At 36.8% G+C, this 18,116-nt stretch overlaps 1 protein-coding gene across 1 annotated transcript; it reads right to left on the bottom strand.

Annotated features, from left to right (window-relative positions):
• Positions 1–257: 257 nt before the first annotated feature.
• LOC113099753 (gamma-glutamylaminecyclotransferase C-like) lies at positions 258–758 on the bottom strand. The gene has a single exon (XM_026264699.1). The coding sequence runs from the start codon at positions 738–740 to the stop codon at positions 276–278; it is 465 nt and encodes a 154-aa protein (XP_026120484.1). The 5' UTR covers positions 741–758; the 3' UTR covers positions 258–275.
• Between the last annotated feature and the right edge of the window lie 17,358 nt (positions 759–18,116).

Raw genomic sequence — 18,116 nt, 5'->3', positions numbered from 1 at the left:
TGCATGTTTGAGTGCACGACTATGTTCAGAATAAACAAATCCATATTAACAGATAAAAAAGAAAGAAAACACTGAATTAATGATTTTTTTGTAAAGTGTAGTTTAGAAAACTCATAATAATGAACACATGTACAAATACACCTGTTATCTAGATATACGATACTGGAGTGTCAATCACATAATCATAAGAAAATCTAAATGGTAAATTGATGTGACACTGACAGGTTGTTCAAATGTCAATTTTGGACTCTGGTAAGTCGTACTTTGCACAGTCATTACTCAGAGCTTGTGTCCTCATGATATTGCAGTTTGTGATCACTGTTCATATCATAACTCTCGTATGTTTGTTTCAGGAGCCACTCAGGTTCATATTTATTTGTGCTGTACACCAACGCTTCCTCAATGCTTCCAGGCTTCAGTGTGTTTTCTCCTTCACCGTCCACGTCCTGCACCTCCAGCTGGACCTTGGTGCGCTGGTACAACTCAGGACATTCTTCAAACTCGTCCAGGAAGTCCAGCATCTTCTGGTCTACAGAGTAGATCTCACCGTGGACGCGCTTGCCCTTACCAGGCACGTTGAGCAGGAAGGGGTAGTTGTTTTTGGTGGCGATCACAAGAGGGTATCTCTCTACGGTTCGAGCATGAGCGAGGAACTCGGCCTGACCGATGGTAGTGTTGTTTATTAAGGAGTGGTTGGGCTGGCCTTTCTTCAGCGTGCCATAGATGAAGACATGATACATGTGAACTGCGGGACACACCACGTTGATAATGAACTATGGAGAAAGAGACGAGATGCTTCATTAGCATTCAAAAATAACTCACTGACATTTACAGGTCTTTTATTTCTACAGAACAATATTGTTTTGCAGAAATGTGTAAACTGACAGTTAATTCACCATTGCTTGTTCATTTTTACAAGCACTTTATTGTCTTCTTCTAACACCACCACCACACATTCGTACATTACTCCCTCTTGCTCTTTTAAAGCAACTGAGAATGTTCAGTCTACATGTAACAGATAAATATGCTGTACAAATATACATGTATTTATACAGCACTGTTTAGGGTTGTGATGAACGTCTTTGTTCAAAAATAATAGTGATTGTACTGGACAAACTTCCAGTTATATGATTCCTTATGAACTTGACTGATCGGCACGATTATAACTCCTATTTCATTACAATGACAAGTAGAAATTCCACTCCTTTGCAACCCTATTGACAAACCATCTGCAAACTTAGCAGACATTACAAACATTCCGTGTCAAATTTTTTATGAAATAAACATGCATTTCAGACATTTTCATTTTCACACAGCAGAAATTAAGCTGTAGGAAGCTCAGCACTTCAAAGAAAATAAATAAAAATAAATAAAATAAAAAAGGCCTTCTAGGCTTTCATGCATTTGTCACTTATATACAAGCAAATAAAACAGCTAAATAACTTAACTGTCATAAAAACAGAAATAGGTACTATTTAAAAAGCTATTTTTCATTTTGCTCTCATGCCAAACAAAACATTTCATATGTGAAACATTTTTGATGATGAAAGTGTAATTTCTGAAAAAGGTCTTTACAGGGTCAGATGTTGAGGTCAAGTAAGGTGTATAAACACACTCTCAAAAAACTTTATCTAAAAGTAAAATTACAGCATCACAAATGTTCATATCTTTTACACATTATTTTTAGTGTTTACATGTACATTTTGTATAAATATTTACATTTATATATAAAAAAAGTTAATTCTATATCAGATATGTTAATATATAGATCTGACAATTCGTTGTTGATCACAAAAGCAAGTAAAATATAAATGTGCATATTAATGATCAAACGAGTTTTGCCGTTCATGTTTTCAGATGGTGAAGCTTCAAGAGATCTTTATTCTATTCAAGCCACGCTGTCATATGTTCATTTAAAACTGCAAATGATCAAATATTATATCAATTTAAATGAAAACACTGATGATATGATGTATTAGTTGCTAAATGATATTAAATTAGTGTTGAATATGTATCTCACATAAACACACGTAGACACACACATTATTCTAATAAACATTTAAACCAGAAGAAAACTGTTTCTCTTACCGATAATAAAGTGAATACTTTCATTATCCAAAGATTAAACCGTGAGTTTGAGAGGAAACATTAACAAACTGTTGAAACAAGCTCAAACAAGCTTCCGAGGAGCACCCGATTGCAGTAGTGTCTGCAGCTCGAGGCGGGGCTGCACCTGGGGAGGAGCTGCACGTGCAGCCCAGTCCCATACCTACTGTACTCTGATTGGTTAGATCGTCTTTCATAGACATACATGATAGGAAATGTGTGCTTAGTTGGTGTAGGACAGTGTATGTTGTTTAAAAGCTAAAAACGCTGTGCAGTTTTACAAAGCCTTCATTATGATGCACACACAGGGCTGGCCTATAGGCGGCAGCTCAGCCAGGGCGGCAAGAGAGAGAGGCGGCGAGAGAGAGAAGGCAAGGGTGAGAGAGAGAGAGATTTTTGACTTTTACACGCCTTTTTTAATTCACCATAGTTAAAACATTTTTTTTTTTTTGGATATACATTATTACATCACAATCACATGACACACATTTCCTCTTTTTTTAAAAATAAATAAATACCAGCATTACCAAAATTACCAATTAAAAAACAACCCCCCATTATCATTCACTATAACCAGTGCTTCCTTAACACACCATCTCCTTTTAAAAAAAAGAACATTATTAATATGCTTGTAATATGTATATTCTATAATCACTCGTGATTCCACTAAGGATTTGAATAAAGCCACCATACAAACATCTCTGCCTGCATTTTTTTCTTGATGCGACTTCAAAATTGCCAATTTAGCTTGACCTACGACAAAATTAGCAAGTACACATTGTTCTTGTGCAGATTTCCTATAACCACAGCCTAAAATAAATAGGCTGTTAGTATACAGGAACCCCAATTTAGATATAATTCTTTTCAACAGTACAAAAATAGGGGCAAGTCTAGAGCAGTCACAAAACATATGAAAAATTGTATCAATAGCATCACAAAATGGGCAAATCGAAGTAACATTTTCATTCATTTTTGCAATATTTATTGTTTTTTTATTTATTTATTTATTTATGTTATTTGTAGCTAGGATACAATGGATCAGTCTCCATTGCAGATCACCACATCTCTTAGAAATTGGAGGTTTATGCAAAAGTCTCCAAGAGGGAAGAATATTTTCAGGTATAGATAGTTGAGATCTCCATTTAGTATAAACTTTTTCTTTCAACTGACCAACATGTAAAGTTTTAACGCATATGTGGTATAGTATTTTTTTCCCTATACAATCAAAGGTCAATTCTCCATAACCTTTTAGTAAGGAAACATAACCAGTTTCATCAATACCACATTCCCTGGGAACCACCTTTAACTTAGGGAAGTTCATCAATACAACACCATTCTCCAAAATATGACAGACAGATTGACCAAATGATAGAGGAATGGATGATTTCAACCCCCTAACAAACCCATCAATTACTCTAAGAGAATTAAAGCCAACTTGATCAGCAAGTGACTGTGAAGTTTTCCACTGGCCTCTACTTAAATCAATCAAATCAATAACTTTAGCAACACCAGAATCCAAGAATCTATTGATTAAAGACTGAGATACATTTGAAGGAAGCTCAAAAAGCGGGTTAAAAAAAATAGGTTCTTCCACACCAAAGTGCTCTTCACTAGTTCTGAATATATCAAAACATTCCCATGATTTGAGCACTGAGACATAAAAGCTAAAAGACAGATCAGAAAACTTTTTGACAAACATTTTCTTCATTAAAAACAATTGTTTGTCCATACCTATTCCACCTATATGCTTAAGTATAGATCTCCCAAAACGCACCCAGGGCAAATCATTTGAACTATACAAAAGTTTCTGCAATGTTTGCATCCTCATTGCCAAGATCTTTGACTCAAGATGTATAAGCCCTTGACCTCCCTCTGCCACTGGAAGGTAAAGGACTCCTGGAGGAAGCCAATGACAACTATCCCAGAAAAAATTAACCAATGTTTTTAAGCAAGTCTTTAGGAGGGTCTAGAACATTAAACTTATGCCACAACATTGAAGCAATTATATTATTAATTACTAAGCATCTTCCTCTAAAAGAAAGTTGTGAAAGCAGCCATCTCCATCTCTGAAGTCTAACGTTAACACAATCAACTAGCCCCTCCCAATTCTTCTTTTCATAATGATCATTCCCAAAGTAAACTCCAAGCATTTTAAAACCATCCCTGTTTACACTGTTTTGGCAATTTTGGGGGCGCAACAGTTTGCCAATCACCCAACAAAAAAGATGTACATTTCTCCCAATTAATACAAGCAGATGATGCTTTTTGAAAATTATTTAAACAAGAGGTTAACTTGTTAATATCCTCTAAATTTTTTATAACTATCCTTACATCATCCGCATAAGCGGTAAGTTTAATGGGAGCAATTTCTGGGGAATCAGGAAGGGAAACACCACACAACTTTTTCCTCAGCATAATCAAAAGTGGTTCTATAGACATCGCATACAAAAGGCCTGACAACGGACAGCCTTGCCTTATGCCTCTGGTCACTGAAAAAGACCTCGTCAAAGATCCATTTATCTTAAGCATACTATAAACATCATTATACAGCAGCTTAATGCAAGATACAAAATATGGACCAAATCCAAAAGCTTCCTGAGTCTTAAACATATAGTGGTGGTCTACACGGTCAAAAGCCTTCTCCTGGTCCAGAGAAAGCAAACCAATGTCCAGCTTATGTCTTTTTGCAACAGTAATGATGTCTCTCACCAAAAACAGATTGTCAAAGATTGTCCCGTTTAGGGATGCAAAATGTTTGATCCACATGGATTATGGTTGTCATATGTTGCTTAAGCCTGTTGGTCAATGTTTTTGACAAGATTTTAAACTCAACACATAACAGTGAAACCGGTCTCCAGTTTTTTAGGCATCCAAGGTCTCCTTTTTTGGGGATCAATGTTAACATTGCTCTCCGGCAACTTAAAGGTAGAGTCCCTCCATTAATGCATCCAACAAAAACATCATATAAATCCTGGCCCATTAGACTCCAAAAGGATTAAAAAAATTCCACTGAAAGCCCAGCCAACCCAGGTGACTTCCCGAGGCTCAACTCCTGAACAGCCTGTGAAACCTCGGAAAAGGTTAAAGGATTGTCAAGCTCTATCCTCTCCTCCTCTGAGATGTTTGGCAATTCATGTAAAAATTGGTCTGTTGTTAGATCATCACACTGGTCAGAACAATACAAGTCCTCATAAAAAGAAATTGCATGAGACTGGATCTCTTGTTGGTTTGTTGTCACTCGGCCATTTTGAAGTTTCAATTGATGAAATTGTTTTTGCTCTTTTTGCTTTTTTCCAAAAGTCCAAAAAAGAAAATGGTGTGGGAATGTCCATTTCATTAAGTTTCAGGTTGCTATGGTTACGCAGGTTTGTTTACGCATTAAACTCATAAAAACATATTGTTCCCTCAACATAAGAAGTCGTGGCCGAGAAATGGATGTTGTTCCCTCAACATAGCATCTAGAGGCCACGACATAAGGATGTCGTTACCTCGACAAAATGATCTCGTGGGAACGTCATATTATGTCGTGGCCACGACAAAACTAAGTAAACCGAACGAGTCACTTTACGGGCACCGTGAGAGAGAGAGAGAGAGAGAGAGAGAGAGAGAGAGAGATTTTTTATTTTTAACAAAACTTTTATTACAACACAGTATACAAGACATTACCTAGTATTTACCATACCAGACTTGTACACCAAAGTATAAATGTACAAAATAAATAAAAGAAAAACTCACAGCACAAAAATCAATTCGCCTTCAAAGACAGAGCACAGAGCCTCCTTGTAGCACCAAATACATTCAAAAGTAACAAAATCATCAATAGACTTATAATATAAAAAATCTACCATAACTCTTGACTTCACCAGGTTAGAAAACAAGGCAACCATATTCTGATTAAGATTCTGTTCTATTTTCTTTTTCCTACTTAAATAAATGGCCAGCTTGGCTTGGCCTAGAACAAAATTCAGAAGCTGACAGACAACACTTTTTTTCCTCACATACTTGTACCCCAAAATAAACGTCTCCAGAGAAAAGGTCACATTGCACCTCATAAAAACATTGCGTACAACTTCAAACAAAGGTTGTAGTCTACAACAATTCATAAAAACATGAAAAATGGTTTCTCTAGTAGAGCAAAAAGGACATCCAGAGTCAACTTCAGGGTTTAAAACTGATACAAAAGCGTTAACCGCAACAGCACCATGAATGATCTTCCACTGTAAATCACCTGTTCTCTTGGTTAACGGTGGTTTATACAAAGAACTCCACTCAGGCTTTACACCTTCGTCCAGTTTAAAAACATCACGCCAGGGAGTATCAACTCTTGCACTTAAGACATTTTTGCTAAACACTAAAACACAAGACCTGTACAAAGATTTACCAGCACTTAAAAAAAGTCTTTACACAGAGATGCAGAATTTTTAAAAAAGGGGGAATTAATCCCTTCAACATTTATAGCCAAAGATAAACGAGGAAAAGAGTCTTTGGGATTTGCAACACAAGAACCTACACAATATTCCGTTAACAATTCCATTTCAGTTGTTTCAAGCGCAGCTTTCCATTTCATGAGCAACTGGTTAACAAGACGAATAGACCTGATTCCCAAGTGTTGAGCTAGAGCTACTTTATCCTTGAAATCTGGCCCTACAATGCTCAGTAACTGACTCAGAGTGAGAACGTCATGTCCCACCAACACCCTACTGAGTCCAGGAAAACAGGAACTGTCCATTAAATCCAACCGGGCGCCATGGATTAAAGGCTCTTCCAGTAACCAGAAAAGAGAAGGTGAGCTATCTGAACGCTGGACAAAAAAGAGACTCCAAACTTTAAAAGTATTCTTATAAAAAATTGGCAACTTAGAGGTGTCCAGTTTTAGGGGATCCATTAGGAAAAGTGGTTTGTCAAGTCCCAAACCTGCAAAGCTCCGTAGAATCAGGCATGAAACAGCGCGCCAGTTACAGTCTGAAGGTCCATCCAGCAGTCTTTGCACAAACTGCAACCGAAAGGCTGCAATCCTGCTTTGAAGATGCATTAGTCCTTGTCCACCCTCCTCCTTAGGCAAAAACAATACATTTTGTGAAACCCAGTGTAACCTATTCCAAAAAAAGTTCACCATGAGAGTCTGAATTTTTAAAAGTAATTGCAAAGGAGGATCTACACAGGCAAACCTATGCCATAAGGAAGACGCCACCAAGTTGTTAACAATTAAAACGCGTCCTCTATATGATAATTTTGGAGACAAATGTTTCCACTTGTCTAGACGTCTTTTGACTTTTTCAGTTAAACCTTCCCAGTTTTTCTGTACTACTGTCTCCTCACCCAGAAAAAACCCCAAATATCTAAATCCTTCTTTTCCCCACTGTAAACCAGAAGGGAGTTGTGGTTTTCCACCTTCCCAGCTTCCTATCAAAAGGGCTTCACTCTTATTCCAGTTTACATTAGCGGAAGACAAGGTTTTAAAATCTCCAAGCAATTCGAATAAAACCTGCACATCACTTTGCTTACTAATCATTACTACTAAATCATCAGCATACGCTGATAATGAAAAGTTGCAATTACACGATGGCAAAGAAATACCCTCTAGTTTCAACCTAATTTGTTGTAATAAAGGCTCTATGGCCAAAGAATAGAGCATACCAGAAAGGGAGCACCCCTGTCTAATACCTCTGCAGGCTTTAAAAGGAGCACACAAACCACCGTTAACCTTGAGAATGCTCTGAACGTCACTATAGAGAACTTTAACCTGATCTATAAAGGTTTTACAAAAACCAAAGGCTTCCAGAACTCTCCATAAATAAGTGTGCTCAACGCGATCAAAAGCTTTCTCTTGATCTAATGATATAAGGCCATAATCTAGATTTAGCCTCTTAGAGACATCAAGAAGATCACGAATCAGAAAAACATTATCAAAAATTGACCTCCCGGGGACGCAGTATGTCTGATCAGGATGAATTACCTGGTCCATATCCTCTGCCAATCGATTTGCTAAGACCTTAGAGAGCAGCTTGTAGTCGCCACACAGGAGGGAGACCGGTCGCCAGCACCTGATGTCCGTCAGATCACCCTTCTTGGGTAGGAGAGTCAGGACCGCTCTGCGGCAACTCAATGGCAGAAACCCTCCGGCTAAACTGTCATTCAGTACCTCTAGCAAGTCCTCTCCAATCTCTGACCAAAGGGACTTATAAAAGTCAACAGGCAGACCATCAATCCCTGGTGCTTTTCCCAACGCCATACCTTGGAGGGCTTTAACCAGTTCCTCCATGGTCACAGCACCTGAGATTTTTGCGTTGACTTCCTCCGCAACTTGAGGAAGATTTTTAAAAAAAACACTGTCACACCTATAATCTGGACTCAGTTCATTTTTATATAAAGACTCATAAAAATTAGCTGCTCTCTTACGGATATCCTTAGGGTCAGTCAACAATGCTCCAGATTCAGAACGTAAGGCATGAATAACTCTATTCTGCCCATTTTTCTTTTCCAAGCTAAAGAAAAACCTTGATGGTACATCCATTTCATTTATGCTTAGAAAACGTGACCTGACCAGAGCACCCTGCGTTTTAAGCCCTAAAAGGTCAGATAGCTGAGTCGTCTTATTTTTTATAAGAGACTCCACCTCAGGCAAGTGAGCCAATTCTTGCAATTTTAAAATATCAGTCTCTAAGGAGCTCAAACTCAGGGTTACCTCTCTAGTGACGTTCTGAGAGTATTGTTGACATAGTTGCTTTATCTGGACTTTCCCAAAGTCCCACCATTGCTGCAGTGTTCTAAAATAATTCTTTGTAGTTTTAAACATGCTCCAAAAATATTTAAAACTTTCCCCAAAACACTTGTCATCCAATAAAGTGGTATTTAAGTGCCAATAGGCACTCTTTGGCTTGATGGAATTTAAACAGATACCACACTGCACCATACTATGATCCGAAAGACCCGATGGAATAATAAAACAGCTCTCAACAATACTCCCATGATGTTTAAAAACATAAAACTTATCCAGTCTTGCTAAAGAAATTGTGTTACCACGAACATGAGACCAAGTGTATTGCCTTTGTTCTCCATTAAGCTGCCTCCAAATATCAATTAATTCATGTGTTTTTTTTAACTGAACAAGACGCTGACGTGAGGGTACATGAGGTTCCACATGATTTCTGTCCAGATTAGACTCTGTGCAATTAAAATCACCACCCAAAATTAAATACTCGTCATCAGCAACATTTTGTAAGATAGAAGACAAAGTACTTAAAAAAAGCCTTCTCTCAACAGCTGAAGTTGGTATATACACACAGATAAAAACAAAGACAACATTATCAAAAGAGGCTCTTACTTTTAAAAGTCTACCTTTAATAACCTCTTCAACCTGATAAGAGTGTGGGCTGAAACCCTTAGCGAAGAGAACAGCGACTCCACCACTAATTGTGGTATTGTGACTTAGAACAGCAACCCCATTCCATTCCACTGCCCAATCAGCAGCATTAATAACATCAGTATGTGTCTCTTGTAACAGCATAACATCAATTTTTTTCTGATGAATTATTTCAAATAATGCTGCTCTTTTATACATATCTCTGGCACCATTCACATTCAGAGTAGCAACATTAACGTGACACATACTTAAAGAAAAGAAAAAAAAGAAAAACAATGTCCACAAAAAAAAAACACTAAAAGCCATGGAATTAGGTTTCCCCCCTATCTTCATTACTACGCTCAGAGTTAAGTTTCCTCACTATTTTTTTTAACCTGTAGACCTCTTTATTTGTAAAGGATCCCTCCATCATGAAAGCCTTAGTATTCTCAACAAACTGCTCTGTATTAGGAAAAAAATTCATCAATGCACACACCCCTCTTATTCTTAGTAGCTCTAAGAAACAGTTTAATATCATCAACCTCGTAATGACCAGAAAAATCACTCTGAGAAAGAAAAACACTTGAATCAGATGATGTACTATCAGTTTCCGTATCTTCATACAACTCACTTTTATCTGATTTTTTTGCATGTCTATCAATCCCAGTTCTACCAGGCTTCCTCCTCTTTAACGGGACTTTAAAATCTGCCTGCACTGTTTCCATTGGAATGACGTCACATACGCTCTCCACAGCAGGCTGCAGCTCAACATCGAGAGCATCGTTTAAATGCTTCTCTGTCTCAATAACGGCTCCCACCGCCTGATCATTAGACAAAACTAATGTAACATCAGTAACTGTGCTTTCAGGCGCAGATTCTTCAGTTACAGCGATCGCAGGAACACCATCACTTCTATCCTCTGAGATGTGTAACCCTGTCGCTGACCCACCCGGAGTCTCGTCAACCGGCTCCGTTTCAGCACTAACGACATCGCTTCTGACGTCACCACCACCTGACACATTGGTTGAATTTTTCCCGGGACAATCACGAATTAAATGATTAATTTGTCCACAACTAAAACATCTCATGTTTCCCGATGTCACGTAAATGATGTAATCATAGTCATCCGCCCGAAAGTGCAAAGACAGATCCATATCAGCATCATCATTCACTACCATGTAGACAAACCGCCTAAATGAAACGACATGCTTCAATAAAGGCGATCCACCACCGATAGCAATAGTATGTTCCTGCACAACTGGAGGCTGCAGATTCAGGACCGCGGATCTGGGCCGCAGTTCTAGGACCCTAGTTTTTCGTGACAGCGCCACCTACCGTACTGGACGATATAGCGATGGCTGCAGTTTCAGGAACGCAGTTCTAGTACTCTGTTGGTTTAGTTTGCAGTCACGTTACTTTGTATATAGCGTCAATATATTAATCTCAGTAGCATTTGTTTTTAAATGTGATTTTTGATTCAAAATGCAGCAGAGTTTAATTACTAAGTGTGCTTTGAGTCACAATTTTAAATTTAAACATGAATTTACACAAAATATAAATGAAATGTCCATTTTGTAAAATTGATGTATATCAATGTTAAAACAATTGTAAAAAATGAAGAACCTTAAAAGTCTTGAATTGTCTCTTGAAAAGTCTCTTGAATTATACAGTATATTGTTTCACTTCCTTAAGGTGAATTAGCTCATTATCAGGTAAGTTAAAGTTGGAATCAGGGTATCGAGTCACTAAATTACTGCCAATATTTTAAAAGTTGTTGAGAGGCAAGACAAAACACAAGAATGATTCAAGAATGTTTATTTATATACATACATACATACATACATACATAAATATATATATTTATTCAGGTGACTACCTCTTGAAGCTCATCAAGAGAATGACAAGAGTGTGCAAAGCAGTAATCAAAGCAAAAGATGGCTACTTTGAAGAACCTAGAATATGATATATTCTCAGTTGTTTCACACGTTTTTTATTTATGTATATAATTCCATATATAATACCACATGTGTTAATTCATAGTTTTGATGCCTTCAGTGTGAATCTACAATTTTCATAGTCATGAAAATAAAGCAAACTCTTTGAATGAGAAGGTGCGTCCAAACTCTTGGTCTGTACAGTCTATACATGTCATTTTTGTGACAACATCACAACAGCACCAAAGTGAAAACCCTTTTTCATCAGTTGCTGCATGGATAGAATGGCTGTAGGCTTCAACTCTAGAGAAAGAGAGAGCGAGAGACAGAGAGAGATAAATAAGAAACATTTGTTTAACATATTCAACTGGAATATATATATATATATATATATATATATATATATATATATATATATATGAAAAGTGAAAGTCCTTGCAGCATGTGGTGCATCTCTTCAATTCAGGCAGGGATCTCCCATATTATATTATATGTATCTTGGAAAAGAGAGAGTGTACTTGTTAGAATATTTTGAGATCGTGAAAATATCCCTAGTGCCTTTTTTAATCATCTGTCCTACAATGAGCCTAATTGAATCCATAAAATCACTTCATATTGGCCATGCAGAACATGACAGAAACTAACACATGATAGCAATGTATAACTGTATGTGGAGTAGACCTGCAGATTAGGCCAAATTGTAACAAACTATTAAAATTGCCAAATGCCTCATTTATCATTGCAAAATAATGCCAAAACAACAGGCAACTAGGCAGTCAGTGCAGTTTAATTATGAAAGATATTTTATACATAAATATGGTAAAACAACGACTATTAAGCCAGTATTCACACTAATACATTAAGCTGCAGGTAAATCTTACAAACCTTACATAAACCATGCTCTTGTCATCTGATAAGTTTAATTAATGTGCAGGCTAGATTCACTTATAATATTTCGTCATTAAAACACAACAAGGATTTATGAAATCATAGCCACGAATTAACGTCGTAGTAATTAATAAAACTAGCTCACAAATTCTTAATTTGGTGGGAATTAATTATTAATTCATAGTTAGCAGTTCTCACTATGTAAACTTTGCACCGTTTAAACGTTATAAAATAAAACTTAATTAAATATCTGTACTCACCGTCTGATTGCTGTCCACGTCGTCCATCTTTAATTAGTGTTGATCCAGTACAGTAGGTGGCGCTGTCACAAAAATACTAGGGTCCTAAAGCTGCGGTCACAGAATTGCGGTCCTGAAACTGCAGCCTCCGGTTGTGCAGGAATACCCTTCTCACCGATAGGGATCTTTTTAATGGGAGAGACAAGTTTTCCATAGCGAGACAAAGCCTTACCTAGTATCTCATCACTTAAAAACGGCGGTACATTAGATAGCGTGACTTTCTTTGAAGGTGTTGACAGCGGAAGTACAGCATTAAACAGATCGTCAATAACTATTCCTGCCTCAACTAATTCATTAGCCTTTTCAACAGTACTGAGAAATACCACAGTGGCATTATTCATCCTGGAGGCAGACATAATGTTTTCATGCCCAACTACCTCTCCTACTGCAAGACAGCAGTTCTCTACACTAACCGCGGACGCCACTTTCACCCATGACGCCGGGTCAATGAACCCAAACAACACCGTGCGTGTGGGGCCGTCATGCTCCCGGTAAGGTGGCACGCGGCCCAAAACAACTACAAAAAAACCCCAAATTGCACAAAAAAAAAAAAAAAAAACACTTAAACGAAAGACCAGAAAAAAAACAGAAAGAAAGAAGATTAGATTTACTCAGACTCACCAAAGAGCTCTCACCCACACGCTCTGCACACTTACGCTCGCACCGGAAGTGAAAGTGAAAGTGAAAGAGAGAGAGAGAGAGAGAGAGAGAGAGAGAATTATTAATTTATTTGCTTGTTTCACATTAGGTTACAATTATCAATCTTCAACAGAATTTTTTTAGTAGCTATATATAAATAAAAAAAACTTTACATTTAGAATAAAAATTCCTGCCCGGCAGCGCCCTATTAGTAGAATATGAATTCTTTTGACAGTGTCAGATGAGACCGTCCTGGGGCTTGTACAATATCATACAAGTGTTAAACTGGATTATTAAGACTGTGATGTGTTTAGGGATCATTTTTAAGACTTTGACCCTGTCCAGATACCCACACTTGCAGTCTTGGCCACTTGAGAGTGTGTGAACGAGACTGTCCCCGGTCTTATTAATGCCAAAGCACAGCGTCCTTAACACACACTAAACCTCTCCAATACTGCTCCGGAGCGCTATACAAAGCTTAGTGTAAACATATGGCGCTAATCTGATTAATAAAGAAGACAGAATACATTTTATAAAAGGCATTAAAAGAGCGTATTTAGGACTACTCACCCAAACTGTGGAACTGATGGCAAGTATCGCGATGTGTGCTGAATGAGACTTCTTGAACGTGATTTCATAGCGATAAACATCTCATGTCCTCGTGTCGAATTCTGACGCCAAAAGTTTCCCACTGAAAGCAATGAAGGTCGTAGTGCTTCGATATTCGACGGCGAGAGGCACATTTGGCGTCATAAAGTGACGCTAGGGGCGCTTGACCATGCTTCGGTTTTTGACGCCTTTGGAGTGAGAATGGGTTGTCTGCCTAGAGCGGCATTTGAGCTTGCGCCGGCCTTGTGCACACACACACACACACACACACACACACACACACACACACACAAAAAACATTAGCGTGTAACTCGCTATGTCCCTGAAATAATTGTTTTGTTAAATTAACCTGATCTTTAAGCTAACAGACGAATAACCCACTACATTTAATAAATTAATTCGGTTGATTATCCACAGTGGGAGGATCAGGTCTTCAGACAGAATAATTAATTATGAATTAAATAATTTTTGAAAGATTGATTATTTCATATCATCAGAGTATGAGAAAGGAAATGAAAAGGATGTATATCAGTATTGTTTTAATTTATATAACATGACAAGACAATTAAACTTTAATTTTCTTTACTACATTGCAGACTTTTTATTTTAAAGTGAAGAAATCAAGAAACTTTTATTTTTACTGGCCAGTGATGATTCAGAAAGGACACACCTGTAATCCGTTGCTGTACAGTAGTAACGAACACAATTTCATGATAATTGTGCTCTTATTTTAGTGCAGTTGTCTCACAGTCACTGTCAAAATTTAAGATAAACTTTATAAAGTATCATATATTTATATTAAATTGGTATTTTCTCTGAGACCCATTTTGTGACCATTATTGAGCCAATTCTTTACAATAAGCTGGAATGATTCGGGACATTCTATGCTTGACGTGGCTTTATGTATTAAAATTGTGTTTTTTTTTTAAAGACCAAACTCCATAAACACATAATTTATAAAGCATTCTATTCAGAGACAAGCAGGTTATGGGAGGAAAGTGCTTAAACTAAAATACGAATACGTGGCATTCGTATTCTGTGCTCATATCTGCATGTCTGTGAATAGAATGCTTTATTAATAATTTGTTTACTGAGTTTGGTCTTTTTAAAACACTGTTTTAATGCATAAGGCCATGTACTTTCATGTTAAGCATTTTAGAATTTCCCAATTATTCATTTGTGAATTTGACTGGTCCAGAAGATTAAACTTACAGAAGCTCATGATTCAATAAATCAGACATAGTGAGTCAACTTAACAATAAACAACAAAGCATATTACTAATATTAAAATGTTACAATTAAAGTTCTTAAAATATATATAAAAACTTACATTATTAAATTTTTACAATAAACGTAAGATAATTTAATACATTTTTTAATAAACTAAGTGATACACTGTAAAAAAATAATACACTATATTTACTTAATCAAATTGTGTCAACAGATTACAAGCAATATTATTAATTACATTTAACACATAAAAATTCATTAGAATTAACCAAATGAGATGCTTATAAATTAACCATTCAAAATGAGTCAAATAGCGAAAAAAATTTTTTAAGACTAAACAAAAAATATTTCTTTAAACAAAAAAATAAAAATAAATAAATAAACCACTATGCTAATAAAGACTATTATGCATGCCAGGCCAGTAGTTGGCGATAAAGAAACATCGCAAAAACAATCAGTGAATATTCTGTCCATTCCAAATCATTCAATTTTCAATCAAAATCCGTCCATTTTCAATAAAAAAAAACAAAACAGAAAATTATAGTTTTAATAGTTTTTTTAATACTAATAGTTTTTAATTTATCATTTTATTACCTTTGTTTAATATTTACGTAAAGTTATATTTTTCTATTCTCCCAGACACATAATCTTTTCTAAATAATGGATTTTAGAATATTAGCCTAAAAAATTGATTTTGACATTTTATCCGTTTCTCAATATGAGTACTTGTCTGTATTTGTGTTCTTGTGGACTTGAGAAACGTCATCAGTCGCTGCCCAAGTAATGTTCCAATGAAACTTAGGTCTCTGCAGAGAAAAAGTGGGTGTTTATCACCTTGTGGGTGTTTTCAAACTGCTGGGTGTTTCTGAATCATGCAATCTAAATTATCCTCCTTACCCAACCCCACCCCTAAACCTAACATCACTATGACATCAACCAATCAGGCATCATGGTGTAAAAACACCCTGATCTGGTAACTCCCATTACTTTCCTGCAGAGACCTATACTTGGGGTTCCAATTCAAAGTTCACATCTAGCCAAGTCCAGTTCAAATCCCTGGATGTGTTCTTGATCCGCCCCTTTTACTGAGGATACGTAAGCTGTGTCCCAAAGTTGAGTTTACGCACTTCGAAGGCCACGGACTTCGAAGACCAGGTCTCCGAAGTGCATGAAGGGCCCTCCGAAGTGTGTGAGATGCTCCGCCTTCGCAGGATTTCCTAATTCCTCCACCTGGTGTTTCCGATAAGCGCTCTGTAGCATAGCAACGGTGCGAGAGGAGCACTGACGAGAGGACAATCCTACCAGGATAGGTGGAGTCAGAACTGCTCATTTTTGCTTTTATGTTTTACGTCAAAGTGGAGAAGGTGATGTACCTCAGGCTTAGTCAAGACCAACGCCAGGTAAATTACACTGGTTTGCTGCATCCTTTGTTTGATTACAACTTTAAATGCAGGTACTGGCTTGGAGATTACTTGAATAATGTGATGATACGTATGAAAAATGACAAAAGACACGAACACACACATGGCAGTTCAAATGCTGACTGATATCTTAGAAAGGTGCGGTTTTATGTAGTTTATTGTCTTGACCAAGGTATTCATATGTAGACAGGTTTGCAACCAAGATTTTTTAAGGCAGTTAACCATGAAAATAAAACGGAATAAATTGATTATAATTTTTTTAGCATAGTACAGTTTAATGTTCAGTGGCATCTGTGACAGCTGACAGTGCTCTGTTTGACCGGTCAGAGTCCTGCAGATGCAGTCATTTATATAGTTACAATAATGTATCAATATTCTCACAATAAATGTTGTTACTTTCATTTTCAAAATTGTAAGAAAGTACATTCGTATACTCATACAAATACAAAGTACTACAGGGTTTTTGTTTTTTTTCTCTAACACTACCAAAAAAATATGGTCTTTTACAATATGATGCATTGTTGTAGATTAAACTACCCAATAGTTTTACTCTTAATATCTTAAACATATTAGAGTATGCAAGATAATACTTTTACTTAAAAGGACAGTTCAGTCAAAAATGAAAATTCTGAAATAATTTTCTCATACTTAAGTTGTTCCAGATTTGGGATTTTAAATTTTGGGGTGAACTGACCCTTTATCAAATATGACATCTAGTAGTTTTCCCCAATATGGTATTACTACAGTAGTTGTTATAGTTTACTAAATTATCCCAATATTTCTTGTACTAATTACATTGTCATAGCTCTAAACAATTTCTGTTTTCCTTCCTTCCCTAAATCAGACTGGACCCCTGCAGAATGAAGCTGAATGTAGGAGCGCTGGACAGGTGTTTAATGGTTTTGATCTGAGCAGAATGGCCCTGACAGAGCTGCTGGATCTTCAGAGGAGTGCCACAATCCAGACCCTGGTGTTTCTGATCTGTCTGCCAGTGGTACATCATAAAGATGGTCTCTAAAGTGTTTGACATGTGCCTTGTTCCACTGTCACCGCATTATTCTCCGAGTCACCGAGGAAGTGCTGGTCATTCACCAAGAGATTTACCTCCTGAAGACCACAGAACACATGGAGGCAGCGCTGGGCTCAAACCGATGGTGTTTTTCTGATGTTTAACCTATGCTGTAAATGGTTGTAATGTAATGTATAGAACAATTCACAGGACAAAAAAACACATAAAAGAATGTTTTGTTTAAGCTGCATTAAAAAAATACAATGTACATGAGTACTTCTCTTTTATTTACACGTGAATATGAAAAACAAAAATACAAAATGTACAGAAAGTACACAGCAAAATCCCCAGTGTTAATTTAACACTCTGAGTGTGGACACATATAAACACTGAAGCAGTGTTAAAAGTAACACTGAAGCAGAGTTAAAGTTAATGAGATAATTAAGAAGTTAATTGAGTTATGATTGAGCATTATTGAAGACACCTGATCAGTGTTTGCTTTAGTTGGGATCTTGAACCTTCAGTTATTTACTTTAGATTTTGTGTGGATGTGGTGACGGAGTTATAACATACATACATACATACATACATACATACAGACAGACAGACAGACAGACAGACAGACAGACAGACAGACCA

The sequence above is a fragment of the Carassius auratus genome, unplaced genomic scaffold (assembly GCF_003368295.1).
Source record: "Carassius auratus strain Wakin unplaced genomic scaffold, ASM336829v1 scaf_tig00217029, whole genome shotgun sequence".
NCBI classification, from domain to species: domain Eukaryota; kingdom Metazoa; phylum Chordata; class Actinopteri; order Cypriniformes; family Cyprinidae; genus Carassius; species Carassius auratus.
Note: the sequence above shows the minus strand (reverse complement) of the source record. Positions and strands in the feature narration are given on the sequence as shown.